Here is a 14,198-nt window from a genome sequence, read left to right as displayed (position 1 = left end):
ATAATTTTAGAAGAACATAAAGATCCCTGTATCTGCCATCCAGATTCCAAAATGTAAACATTTTTACCATGCCTGCTTTTCCTCTCTATATTTCAGACATTTATTCTGAACCATGTAAGTTGCAGACATGATGCCCCTTTACTTCTTAGCTTTTTCCTTAAAAAACAAGGACATTTTCTCACAGAATTAGTTATTTTTTCAAATCAGGAAATTAACTTTGATAAAATTCTATTATCTAGGCCATAAAGCTTATTTAAATTTAAACTGTCCCAATACCCTTTGATTTGTAAAGTCTGGTAAAAAGAAACTTAGCCCCTCCCCTAATGGCATCTGAAATGGGGACGAACTGTAGTTTTCAGTTCTATGAGTGTCCTGAAAATGCTTGCTGTCCATCTGCTAGTCTGCTAAACATTTTTCTAATTAGACAAAATCTAGGGGTCTATACTTAGAATATCTTCACATAGAGAAAAAATTTAATTACCTTCAAATCGTTCTGAAGGTGTCGCATTGTCTGCTTGAGGCACCACTCCATGTTCTTTTTTAAATTTATCAAATGCCTTTTTGTTTATGTCATCTTTTTGATGAGGGTCTGAGAAATGAAAAGAATTTATTACAGGTCATCTCAGTCATTAAATTGCATAGATTTTTTAAGACTATGCATTTGAGGCAGCAAAGAAATGATTTTGCAAAAGTGTAACTCACCAAGTTTTTGAAGACTCTTTGCTTTGCCAATAACATCTTTGGCGGTTCTCTTGACTCCAGAAGAAGAGTGGATGTTCATGTAATTAGCAATAACTTCCCATCTAGAGACAATAATACAATACATTCCAGAGGGAAAAACCACAAATAAAAGCCAGAATGATCCTTACGTTTGTAATGTATAGGAGTTAGCTGTAATAGCTACAGAATTAACTCCAAATTGGTAGTCTCCTTACTATTACCTGGACTATAGCTTTTGCTTTTCATGTTTAAACCAACTGTATATAATCCTGGTTTCAAGTCTGTATAAAACCTTACAGATTCTGTATACAAACCAAGAGAAAATCACACATTTGTATATATTGGCATTTGGACGCGTAAAGAGAGAAATTCTGCAAACAGCCTTGAAACTCAACTATAGAGAGGAGGAGGCTGGATCTGTAAGGCTTCTTTTGAGTTCTAAACTTAGCCTCTGCAGTAAGTTCTGGTTTGAGGTGGGGAGTCAGAAAAGATTAAGGTTGTAAGAAAAAACTTCAGAATGCAAAAACAGAGGCCTCAGTACAAGCCACAATGGAATAAGCCATGGTTTAGGTCTTTAATTTCTTGAGAAACGGATGAAGCATCCAGTGTATGGTGCACATACACACATGTGAGTTGGTGTAAACTGAAAAAACCCAGCAAGTTAAAAATACACCCTTTTTATTTTTACACTTTCTACTGTGGCACAAAATTGAGACTCCAGCATTTCTCTGGAAGTTTCTTCTATAACCAGTGCTACCTGGGTGCTTGTCTGCATTCTCCCCAGGCTCCAGTATGTGCTCAAGAGAAGATTCATTCAAACCAGTACCTTGAGGGGTACCTGGGTGGCTCAGTTGGTTAAGTGTTCGATTTCGGCTCAGGTCATGATCTCACGGTCTGTGAGTTCGAGCCCCACATCAGGCTCTGGTGACAGCCCAGAGCTTGGAGCCTGCTTCGGATTCTTTGAATCCCTCTCTCTGCCCCTCCCCTACTCATACTGTGTCTGTCTGTCTCTCTTTCTCAAGAAAAAAAGTAAATAAACGTTAAAAATTTAAAAAAAAAAAAAAAACCCAAACACCAGTACCTTGAATTTGTTCCAGCAGGGAAGAGGTTCACAGCTTTAATTAGTAACTGCAGATCATCTTCTGACCAGTTTTTACTGCCATTTCCACTCCCGCCAGTTGATTTCTCTGCGTTCTTAGACGCTTGTCGCATTCGAGCCTCAGCTTCCTCTTTCTCTTTTCTAATTTGCTCATTTATTTCTTCTATCTACACAAATATCATAGGTAAGTCAAAGACTTAAAGTGTCTTCCTTCTCTCCCTTTCTGGCCAGAGCTCTGTGGTTCTCACCTCTCACTACTCTGACAATGACCGAGAACGCTTCCCAAGCCAACACCAAAATCAGCTGTCAGCTTTTCACTGTGGCTTCTGGGCTGCAGGAGCTCTGCTTGAGGAACCGAGAGCCACGCGCAGCCTGTCCTGCTCTGTACTCATACCGGGTGACTTCTGTTTGCCTTGGACACTACTTGTCGAGGCGAAGGACACTTCAAACCTCTCTTCAAGCTCATACCCACTCTTTTCAGAAGAGAATCTCCTTTATTCTCTATAAAAAGGAAAAGGTATAGAAAGTGGCCTGTTTTATCCTGAAGTTCCACCCTTTACAGTGTTCCTCCCAGTCTACCTTCAGATGTGCACAGACAAAAAAGAAAACCTTTCCTTGGCCTTCTTGCTTGATCAACAGCTCTCTTGGGGTCGGTCATCTGTAACTCATTTCCCTCCTCCTACCCCTCAGAACCAGTCACCCCAGTGCCAGCGATTCCTGTGACTCCCATCGTCCCTCACAGTCCAAGTCCTTCTGGCACCATTCTTCTAACCAGTCACACTTATGTGGCACATCCTGCCTACAAATGCCAGACTAATAGTATGTTAACTCTTTTCTACTCAAACCTCTGCAGTAAAGGAATCCAGTCATCAGGATATTAAAAACCTACTTAATTTGGCTCTACTTTTACTATCTTCATCTCCCAAGTCTCTCCCATATGCTACGGTTCATGCTGTCCTCCGACCTTCATCTCACCCCATCCATCCTCCAGGCTGGCTGAATCCCTTCACTGAGCCTTCCCTGACCGCTCTGCTCTGCACCGGGCACCTCCTATTTAACCTACAGCACCTACTGCAGACCCTCCATCTTTTGGTCCTCAGAACTTTTTTCCTCAGTGTAGCTTCCTGAACTCCTTTGTGGCAGCAACAGAACCAGGCATTTCTCCAAACTACCTAGGCATCGTGCTGTATACTGTAGGGACTAACACTTGCTGCACTGAATTGAATTTCTGGGCCTGTTTCCTCATCTAACATAAAAGGTGTACAGTAGATAGAACAGACCTCTCTTTTGGTTCTAAATGTCCTACAAAAATGCTCAAGGAATAGTCAAAACAATTATTAACGTGCTAGACACACAAACACTATACACGGTAACAACTATACAAAGTCCAATTTAAAACAAGAAGAGTGCTTACTAGAAGTAAAACATACTGGGGGACACAAAAAGAAATGAGATACTTTGCCTTTATTATAACTTCTCTGTAAGGTGGGGAAATCCTGAGGTGAAAGCAATAACTATAAGCTGAACTAAATGCTAAATGCAGATAGAAGGGATGTGTTCTTCTATTACCTGTTTTTCCAGAGCAGCCTTTCCTACTTCTTTCGTAGATGATGTGAGTGTTTCATTCAAGCACTGTAAGCTAACAGAAAAAAAGGGATGAAACTTTATCCACAGCCCAAGAAAAGACTGCAACAGCAATCCTATGGTTATACCTTGCTAGTTCAAGCCGATCACAAAGTTTCTCCACTTCTTCCATCATTTTAACCCGCTCTGCCTCATTGTCAGAGAAGTGATTCCAAGTCTAGAAGCACAAACAAACATTTTCATCTTTTATCTACTGACACTAACAATATGTCCATAAATACAATAAGCAAAGCATTAAATTCTCAAGAGATACCTCAAGTGAATGTATGGCCTTTTGACCATTAACAACCACACTGACCTGCTCTTCCCTGACTTGCTAGCAGTAAAAAACTTTTACCAAGAGGATGGAGAAGCAAAACGGAAAAAAGGCGATGGTGTGGAAGATCTCTGGATGTTATAAAGTCGGAAGGGTTCCTCAGAGAACCACCTATGAATCAAATTCTGTATGAGGACTCAAAGTTCTCTTCGTTAGGCTGCCTGCTCTATCTTCTGTGTGTTGAACTGTAATATTTGCTAGAAATTTTAAGTGTGAAATTAAAGGAAAAGATAATGTAATGTGTTCAGGAACGGGAGATGTTAGAAAAATATGATGAACTAAAGATTGTGTCCATTGCCTCCCATTCCTTACTTATTTCTCCTTGCTTCCTTAATGCAGTCTGCCTCTCACTAAGGTTCCAGTGCTTTTACTGCTGACCCTTCCCTAGCATCCAAAAAGCACTACTGACTTTCTTCCTACCTGCCAGTGTCCCTCCTTCTAAGGCTCTTCCTCTCAGTACCTAAAGTTGGGTGTTTGCATCCTCCACCCTCCTCCCTCTCAGCCCGCTCTCTGGGTGATCTACTCACACGGCTCCTAGTGCCACGGAGAGAAGACTGTGACCCCAGAATTCCAGACTTGGACACCGAACTACTCACTCAGAATTTCCATTTGAGAATCTCGATGTGCTCAACATACCCTAAACTGAAGTCAACTGGTGGAGATGGAAATGGCAATAAAATGAACTCTTCATTTACTTTCAGCTTTTCCTCCTTTTTCGTTTTTGTTGAATTATACCATCATCCATCCAGTGTTCCATGCAAGATACCGGGACACACGTAAACACTCCTGTACTAATACTCCCTCCCTTCAGCACACAATCAGTACCACCCAGGCAGCAGCCTGTCCTCCCTCCCAAATAGTGGCTCATTTCATCCACCCTATTTTATTCCCACCCTCTCTGAAAGGCACAATATTCTCACCAGGATTATAGCAAAAAACTCCAACTGCCTCCGCCTCTAGTCTCCTCTCAGCATCCCGACTGAAACCAACTCAGGAGCACATATGAACTAGCAAGACACAGAACGTCCTTCAAGACCTGGCTCCTTACCTCTTCAGCAGCCTCTGCTTCATGAAACCATACTTCCGGGATCTCTGCTTTCTCTTGGTGCTCCTGGCCTCTCTCATCTCTGATCCCACACACATGCTGCTTCACCTATTGAACCCTACTAGATCCAAAAAGCCTCCCTTGACTACCTTGCTTTGGTCCTTCCTCATCCTAGTGCTCTTCTTAAAGTGTTTGAAATGCTTGTTCACTTGACATTCTCCACCATTAACCAGATTTCTGGAAGGTGAGAACTGTATCATCATTAGATCTATATCAGTTAGATCTAATTAGACTGTTTGCACATAGTGCTCGCCAGATATTTAATGAATACATGAACTCTTGGAAAGGAGCAATAAAAACAAAGTCACCTAATGCCAAAACTTTTACCCTCATTTATGCATCATCTCTAAGAACTATTTAAGCTTTCTGTTGTTTAATTGGCCCCTTTGAATTTTTTACTGATTTCTCATTATATGCCAAATATGCTACATACTGCACGGAAATGATCTCATTTAAACGTCACAACTCTATTACTGGGTACTATTTCAGCTAATGTGCAGGTGAGGAAACGGAGGCAGAGGGGTTGAAGTAACTTCCTGAGGGCCCAGAGACAGTAAGTGTTAAGTGAAGAAGAATGACTTCAAAGCCAGGCAGCTTGCTCTCAGTCCATACTCTTTCCCACCACGATACACTGCATCCTTCTCAAAACAATTTTCTCGGTGAAATCTTAGGAAAATATTTCAGTTTTTCTATTTAGACTGTTCTCTCACTGACCAAAAGCCTGAAAAGACCACCTGTGTTTGTATTCTGTTTAAATCTTTTTCACAGCACGCTGATGGGGCAGCTTAATTTCAATTATGTTATTAACTGAAGATTCCAGATGGCATATATTAAAATATATATCCAATATCTGGAGCCTCTGGACAGTCACATGGAACAGAGTGTTTCTGCACAAAGTCAGCATGTACACACCTGCTGAATTTAACTCCGTGGTGTAGTACATAACACTGTGGCAACCTCTTGCTTGGCAGCTCATTAATTTATTCATTCAGTGCCGTCTGGTAAGGTTCGAACAATGCTGGTCTCTAACTCGACTAGTTTAAAATTTGAGAACAGCTCTTTGGACAAAAACTACATTTGAAAACTTCTGGGATTTTTTTGTCAGTAGTTCTTAATGAAAACTACCTGAATGCAAACTACCAGTACTTCCCCAAATGATATTCTTTTACTTAGATAAAAATGAAACCTTTCAGACCCTTAAAAAGAATTGAATTTTAACGTCTAAAGAAACTTTTTCTAAGATAAATATTGATATTACACCATTAAGGAAGCAACCAGCCAAAACCAAATTGTGGGACACTCTGAGGACAAATGATCTGGTTTCTCCAACAAATGAATGGTAATGGGGGAAGGGGAACTGGTGACGTTTGGGGACCTGCTGCAGAAACAATAGGAAACACAAACTAAAGCCTTTGTAATAGTCTCATTTAGATCCTAATTTGAATAAACTAACTGTAAAAAGACATTGTTGGGATAATCAAAAAGACAGGAATATTAGAATATTAAACAAGTTTTTTGGGGGGCTTCAAAACAGCATGATGGCTATGTTAAAAAAAAAAAACTTTGATCAGTTGCACGTGAAATTAAAAAAAGAATTGAAAAGCATTTAAGATGTTTAAATGAGATAAAATTCATACAACAGTTGAATTACACTTGCAGATTATAAGAAAAATATTCTTAAGTTTAATTAGCAATAGGATTTACTTGTTACCTAGTGTTGGCTCAATCAGTCTGACGCACCTTGCATGAGTTTCGAAGTTTTTGCCTTTCCTTCTTAATGGCTTTTTTCTGGATATCTTTTTCCTTCTTTGCCAATAATGCTTGTTGTCTAACTTCCTCCTCTTCTTTCTCTTTAGCTAACCGAGCAGCTTCTAATTCAGCTTGTCTTTGCTTTAATAATAGAAAATACAATTATTTTAAAAAGAAAATTAGGATTTCTAAATGTCTGTAACCTTATTTAAAAAATTCAATCTTTTAATAAATTAACAGTCAAAAACTGTGACATGTCAACTTATAGAAGATAGAAGGTTAAACTGAGAAAAGCAGCTGCTAAAGTTCTACATTTATTAAAAATACAAAATAGGCACATTAGAAATATGCATAGTATTAAAGGAATGTATATGACATGTTTTTGCTTAATAAGAGTTTGCTCGTAAGGAATATCCCTGTAATTATCATGGTACCAACTTGCAAGATTTATGCATAGTTGCACCTAATTCTCTACTTAAAGATTATAGTTTTTTTTTTTTTAATTTTTTAGAATTTTTTAAATATTTTTATTCTAGGAGAGAGAGAGAGAGAGAGAGAGACAGCGTGAGCAGGGGAGGGTCAGAGAGAGAGAGAGGGAGTGACAGACTCTGAAACAGGCTCCAGGCTCTGAGCTGGCAGTCAGCACAGAGCCCCACAAACCACGAGATCATGACCTAAGCGAAAGTCGGACGCTTAACCGACTAAGCCACCCAGGTGCCCCAAGATTATAGTTTTTAAAAGAGATCTGAAGATTAAACACTTTACGAACATTTAAAGTCCAGCTTCATCAAATGTCACCTTACTTTTTCTTTAGCTTCTTGCTCCTTTCGTTTTGCTTCTGCTTTTGCTTTCTTTTCTGCTTCTTTCTTGGCTTTTTCTTCTTCCTTAAATTTTTTTATCCTTGGATCACAGCTATATGCATTGTCTACCAGAAAAAAAGTTAACTTTTTCAATTTCTAACATTAAAGATCCTTGTACATTAATTGACTGACTTTGGGAGTGCGCACATGTGCAAGCAGGGAACAGGGGCAGAGGGAAAGAGAGACTCTGAAGCAGCTCCATGCTCAGCACGGAGTGTGATGCAGGGATGGATCCCACCACCCTGGGATCATGACCTGAGCCAAAAATCAACTGACTGAGCCACCCAGACAGGTGCCCCAAAGAACTTTTTAAAAAATACCAATTATACTTACCAACTAATGTTCTTATTCTGTTCATTTCTTCTTTTTTTCTTTGTGCCCTTGTTGCTCTGTTCTGCTTTTCAATCCATCTCCTCTCATCACGACTAGAAAACAGAGAATATTGGAAACAAATTACTGATTACAGATAGCATGACTGGAAAATGTAGTTATTTTATAAATTTATGTGTAAATGTCTGATACTAACATTAAAGGATGATTCTACTTAGTATTAATTTTTGTTGAGTTTTTTAGAATACTCATGTCAAAAGTATTTCCCTATACACACGAAGAAAACTAAAATTAAACCAGTTAAGCAAACAGAAGAAAAATAATTTGCTGAATTGAGCTTTTATGACAATTATATTCATTGGTCATTTCTTTTTTTTTTTTCCATTGGTCATTTTTTTTTTTAAAATGTTTTTTATTTATTTATTTATAGGAGAGAGAGAGAGAGACAGCGTGAGCAGGGGAGGGTCAGAGAGAGAGAGGGAGTCACAGACTGAAACAGGCTCCAGGCTCTGAGCTGGCAGTCAGCACAGAGCCCGACTCGGGGCTCGAACCCACGAACCGCGAGATCATGACCTAAGCGAAAGTCGGACGCTTAACCGACTAAGCCACCCAGGCGCCCCTCATTGGTCATTTCTTAAGCACATCCTACCAACTACTGATTTGGCCCCATCTAGTTTAACTTGTGAGATGGGATCTCAAAATACTCAACCTGAAAAAGGATACACAAAGAGAAAATTTATACAAAAAATATATGTAGTATATTTTCATACATCATTGCAAACAAATAACCATCTTTCTTTATTAGTGACTTACATACCATTCCGCTTTTTCTTTTTCTTCTTCATCTAAATAAGAAAATTCTCTCCAAGAATCAAAATTATACCTAATACAAATAGAAATTAAAAAAAAAAAAAATCAAGCTAACAAATAAAAAAATCTTCCTTTTAAAATTAAGTTAGGTGCATATAATGCTAAGAAACATTAATGGCAAATTGGTGAGTTTGTCTTCTAGACAAGTCCCCCCTCACGTGGTCTAACTAACACTATGCTCAAGTTGTCTTCTTCCTCTTAATTAAATGACACTGATTTGGTATGAAAATCTAAAGGTACACTCCTTACCCCTAAATTAAAATCACACCTCCCTGCCATCTCTCCATTAGCTTTCTCTCTTGCTTGGAACCTGTTGAAGTTCTCCCTACCTTCTCCTTTCCTAGTCTGTCAAGCCTTAAGGCAGCCTGCATAGTGTTGTGGTATCTCTGATTTGTATCCTCTCAAGAGAAAAGCAACTACAAATGGCAGAGCTACACTTGGTCATTTTTGTTTCATAGTAATTTTATGTTTTCATTTACTAGGTACTTAATCAGAAAATACTGCACAAGTAATACAAATTGGCCATGACTATTTATTGTCTTCATTAAACATTAGTGAATCCATCACAGAGATAAAAAAAGCACTGCTTTCCGTGTGTATTTTTAAATAACCAAATGAAAAAATTTTCATTTTTACTGAAAAGGCTCCTTAATTTTCCTTTTTTACCTCTATAGTATGCTTGATATCTAGAAATGGCATTAGAAAACATTTTAAAAATCATAAAAGCCTAAATATCACATAGGAGATAATATAGCATGTGAAAACTATTATGATTATTTCTGAATAGAGTGCTTTTGTCCTGATTCTCCTATCCTTCAATTAATTTATGAACAATCAAGTATTTATTGGATACTTCTCTTTTTTAAAAAATGACAGCATCATAGGAACAGTGTATTCACTTACCAGAAAGAATAAAATGCATCTACATCTTCAAATGATGAATTCATATCACCAAGTTTAGGGACATTTTTTTTATTTGACCATCTGAAATAAAAAAGAATTAAAAAATTCAATTCAAAATCTGTACAAAGGTCAGGAGACAGGCTAATTTATTAAGAAACATTTTTTACTAACACTCTATATCCCCTAGCACAAAGAGATGGGGCTGGCAGATCAGCACTAAGGTGCTGCACAATACAGGTGCAACGAGAGAGGACAAGGGTAGACAGAGTTGCTGAGAAACAAAGAACGATGTTTTCATCATCAGGTTGTCTTCAGTTTTATAAATAACAGGCCTGTGACAGCTGCCACACTAGCTAGGAAGAACAGGCGCTAAGGCCCCCTTTCCCAAGCTCACTAACTCCTGCCTCTAAACAGGCAGCACAGAAGCAACCTGTAGGCCCACACTTCTTTTTCTTAGAGAGTAAGAGTGCAAACAGTGGGCGGGAAGAGAGAGGATCTTAAGCAGGCTCCACCGTGCAGGGTTAGATCCCAGACCTGAGCCAAAATCAAGAGTTGAATACTCAACCAAATGAGTCACCTGGGTGCCCCCCAGATTTTAAATGTTAATACAGAAGTAAGATTTCCACCCTCTTATTGCCATGACCATCCCTGCGCTGAGTCAGAACTTCTAAAGCAGCTCACCCATCATCCCTGACAGATTCTGTGGCTGTTACTGACCCATGTTTTCTACTCTATGAAAACATTCCACAACAAAATATATCACTCTATTTTGTTTTACCACCTTCAACACTATTAGAAAACAAAAATGAGGAGAGTGGGTGGAGAAAATACTAAGTTGCGCTAAGCCGATAAAGTGGGTCTTAAACCCAGCTGCACATTAGAATCACCAGGGAATATTTAAATACCCTAGAGGCATTCCAAGCTAATTAAATTGAAATCACAATTAAATTAAATCTCTCCAGGTGGAACACAGCTATCAGGAGTTTTTCAGCTTCTCCAGGTGATTTCAATATGCAGCCACACTGTGCTCTAAGGAAACCTTCCAGTACAGATGGAACCAAAAAACGCAGAATACTGATATACACCAATTAAAAACGGACTTGAATGAAATAAATTACATATACAATAACATTAAAGATAATCTCATCCTTGAGGCATCTGGGTGGCTCAGTTGGTTACTGCCTTGGGCTCTGTGCTGACAGTTCAGAGCCTGGAGCCTGCTTCGGATTCTGTGTCTCCCTGTCTCGCTGCCCCTCCCCTGATCGTGCTCTCTCTCAAAAAGAACTAAACATTAAAAAAAAACCTGCATCCTTAGAGAACCTTATGATAATGAAATGCTCCAAAACAACAGCTCCAAAAGAACAAAAACTTTATCAGATGATAAAGGGCCAGAGAGAGTATATACCGTTAGTAAATGGGAAGCAAAAGAATGCGAAATTACTATCACCTCAGTAACAGTATCACACTGCATAAAGTCAGCTACTGTTGTTTCCCACAAAGGAAATCTAAAAGAAAAACATCCTATGAGGTGTAAAGGAATTTCACCATGAAAAGGCAGAACTGTTCAGAGAGCAAAATAAATGAGAGCAGTACATTCACCAGAGAGGCTCAATGCTGTAGAGAAGGACGACAAAGAGAGAAAAACTTTTATCAGAGGAAAAATGCAGAAACCTGGAAGATCCCACGAAGCACGCCAATACAGCATGCTGATCACAAGAGGATCCCTTAACTCACCTAGAATTCCGTTCAAACACTGGGGAAAACACTTCGAAGAAATTGTCCTTTGCTTCACTTTTAGAAGGAACTGAGTTATCAAAAGTAGGATCTACACTGTTGAATGCCCGCCTTTTCAGTGGATCAGATAACATTTCATAAGCTGAGGAAACAATGGTAAGGTCACATTACTATAACTCTACATTTTTTCCCTGTGAGAAAAAATCTCCTTCGTTTAAAAAAAAGGTATTTTTCATCTTCAAAAATTGTTTGCTTGTGGGAAGGAAGAGACTGAATGTAGGTAATGATAACCGCTAGCACGATTGGATATAATCTGACTTCACAACTTCTTTCAGTACCTCTTCTAGAAGGCAAGTGACAAAACAATGGTTAAGTACTCAGCCCTTAGGAATTCGTGACTCTGAGGAAAAAGAAATAGCCAGAAAATTAACTGTTAGATTCCAAGGTTGTAAAAAAAATAAAAATAAAAAACCAAAGAACCTTTAGCATCTAGAGCACTACATAAGTGTGGGCCAAAAAGAGTAAGTTTGAAAGATGTGTACATGATTTTAAAAAGTTATCATCAAGATGTAAAATCACTTAAGGACACAGATATGGTAAGAATCTATATTAATTTGCTTAATGAAGATATGGCTATGTAAACAGCAATAAACGTTGTCTTGAGTCCCACAGCAGGAGACAATCAACTTTTGGATTTAAATCAGCAAAACATCTGAAGAACTATTTAGTCCTACAAAGTGTCTGAAATGTAGAAATAACTTGGCATTCTTGTTAGACATAACAGTTAGGATGAAATAACTCTAGGTCGAGCTTCTCAGAAGCTGAGAAGAATAATCACCTGATGATCTATCTCAGTAACACACGGACTCAGTGAACCTGGCGGGGGGGCCCTGGCTTCTGCATTCCTGATAAGCAACAGGTGCTGCTGACGCTGATGGTTTGAGAGAATCTCACTTTGGGATCAAGGCTCTGGGGCTGGTTATCACAAACAACCAGATATAACCGAAAGTGTTTTTGTAAATGTCATGGTATATTTAAATTAACTACAGTATATACACTAGAAATCCAATCCTAGCACTTAATAATCACCACCTTTACAAATTCCTGACTCTAGGTATTTTCTTACCTTTAGTTATGCAAGTGAAGTAGTCATTATCTCCTTCTTTGATTGGTTCACCAGCTGCTTTCCGTTTGTCTGGGTGATGTTTTAGAACCATTGCTTTATCTACAAAACAAGCCAGATTTAGACAGTTTGTCACTTTTTGCATCAAAACTAAAAATAAAGATGAGGAGCTTGGGAAGATGGCGGCGTAGGAGGATCCTGAGCTCATCTCCTCGCATGAACCCATCAAGGCTGCAACCACACACAGTGCAACTCACTCTGAAAAGGACCTGAAGACTAACAGAACAGCTTTTCCATAGCTAAAGAAAAAGCCACATCGAAAAGAGAGGAAGAGGTGCGGTTGGGAACCAAATCCCTGGGGTAGCAACCTTTAAGCAGGAAGGATATCACAGGTGAAGAGGTCCTCCCTGAGGAGTAAAGGGATCAAGGCCCCACTGGGCACCCTTGCCCTGGGGTTCTACACAGCTAAGAGGAGCCCCCATTAACGAACGTATGGCTTTGAAAGTCAGTGGGGCTTACTTAGCTCCAGGAGCTATCCTGGACTCTGGTTTTATTTTTTTATTAAAAAAATTTTTTAAATATTTATTTAATTTATTTTTTATTTATTTCTAAGAGAGAGACAGCGTGAGCAGAGGAGGGTAAGAGAGAGGGAGACATGGAATCTGAACCCGGCTCCAGGCTCTGAGCTGTCAGCACCCGGGGCTCGATCCCACGAACCATGAGATCATGACCTGAGCCAAAGTCGGACGCTTAACCAACTGAGCCACGCAGGCGCCCTCTGGACTCTGCTTTTATTTTTTTATTTTTTATTTTTTAAATATTTTTTATTTATTTCTAGGAGAGAGAGAGAGACAGCATGAGCAGGGGAGGGTCAGAGAGAGAGGGAGTCACAGACTGAAACAGGCTCCAGGCTCTGAGCTGGCAGTCAGCACAGAGCCCGACGCGGGGCCCGAACCCACGAACCTCGAGATCATGACCTAAGCGAAAGTCGGACGCTTAACCGACTAAGCCACCCAGGCGCCCCTGGACTCTGCTTTTAAAGGGCAAACACGCCATATCATTTGCTCTAAGACCCAGCACAGAGGCAGCAATTTGAAAACTGCCTGGGTTATTTATATGTGACGGAGATTTACGAATCATACAGGATGTGCCAGAGGAGCAGAAAATTCCGTAGCAATTTTCTCCAGAATGAAAAGCGCTGGCAGGTGCCAGCTGTGACACTCTCCATCTGCCTTGCTGACACTCTTGTCCTGCCTCATGTTCCCCTGCAGAAATACCCTACCCAAAGGTGCCCATCCCATCACACTTGGTGGGCAGCCGTGGTTAGAACCAGTGCCCCTCCAAAGCAACCCTGGACAGAGGAGGGGGGCAGCCCTATCCATCAGCACACCTGCCACAATTTATAGCCTGACCCTAAGCCAGCTGTGCTGAGAGCAAGCCTCACATACCAATGGACCCACAGTAGTACCAGGCCAGTCACAAAGGAAGGGTGCACGCAAGCCCCACAGAAATCATTCCTGGGGGGCCTGATTCTGGTGACCAGGTGGGACTCACACTACAGGTGGGCACCACAGGACACCTTTTATATAAAGCCACTACTCTCAAGAGTAGGAGAAGGAGCTGACCTACCTAATACACAGAAAAAACAGAGTAAGACAAAATGAGGAGACAGGAATATGATCCAAATGAAAGATCAAGATAAAATCCAAGAAAAAGAACTAAACAAAATGGGAATAAGCACTCAA

The 14,198-nt window shown here is 39.8% G+C and overlaps 1 protein-coding gene across 3 annotated transcripts in view; it reads right to left on the bottom strand.

The window, feature by feature from the left end:
- Positions 1 to 14,198, bottom strand: part of DNAJC2 (DnaJ heat shock protein family (Hsp40) member C2) — a 36,759-nt gene that overhangs the window by 1,886 nt on the left and 20,675 nt on the right. For all 3 annotated transcript variants that reach the window (XM_039239113.1, XM_039239115.1, XM_039239114.1), the window contains 12 exons: positions 12,457 to 12,555; positions 11,331 to 11,472; positions 9,597 to 9,677; positions 8,641 to 8,706; positions 7,827 to 7,918; positions 7,437 to 7,558; positions 6,625 to 6,774; positions 3,532 to 3,620; positions 3,389 to 3,458; positions 1,802 to 1,986; positions 703 to 803; positions 482 to 589 (listed from right to left, as the gene is read on the bottom strand). In XM_039239113.1, coding sequence (XP_039095044.1) covers positions 482 to 589; positions 703 to 803; positions 1,802 to 1,986; positions 3,389 to 3,458; positions 3,532 to 3,620; positions 6,625 to 6,774; positions 7,437 to 7,558; positions 7,827 to 7,918; positions 8,641 to 8,706; positions 9,597 to 9,677; positions 11,331 to 11,472; positions 12,457 to 12,555 — 1,305 coding nt within the window. The remainder of the gene's footprint in view (positions 1 to 481; positions 590 to 702; positions 804 to 1,801; positions 1,987 to 3,388; positions 3,459 to 3,531; positions 3,621 to 6,624; positions 6,775 to 7,436; positions 7,559 to 7,826; positions 7,919 to 8,640; positions 8,707 to 9,596; positions 9,678 to 11,330; positions 11,473 to 12,456; positions 12,556 to 14,198) is intronic.

This window comes from Hyaena hyaena, unplaced genomic scaffold (assembly GCF_003009895.1).
Source record: "Hyaena hyaena isolate Hyena2069 unplaced genomic scaffold, ASM300989v1 scaffold_152, whole genome shotgun sequence".
Lineage (NCBI taxonomy): Eukaryota > Metazoa > Chordata > Mammalia > Carnivora > Hyaenidae > Hyaena > Hyaena hyaena.
Note: the sequence above shows the minus strand (reverse complement) of the source record. Positions and strands in the feature narration are given on the sequence as shown.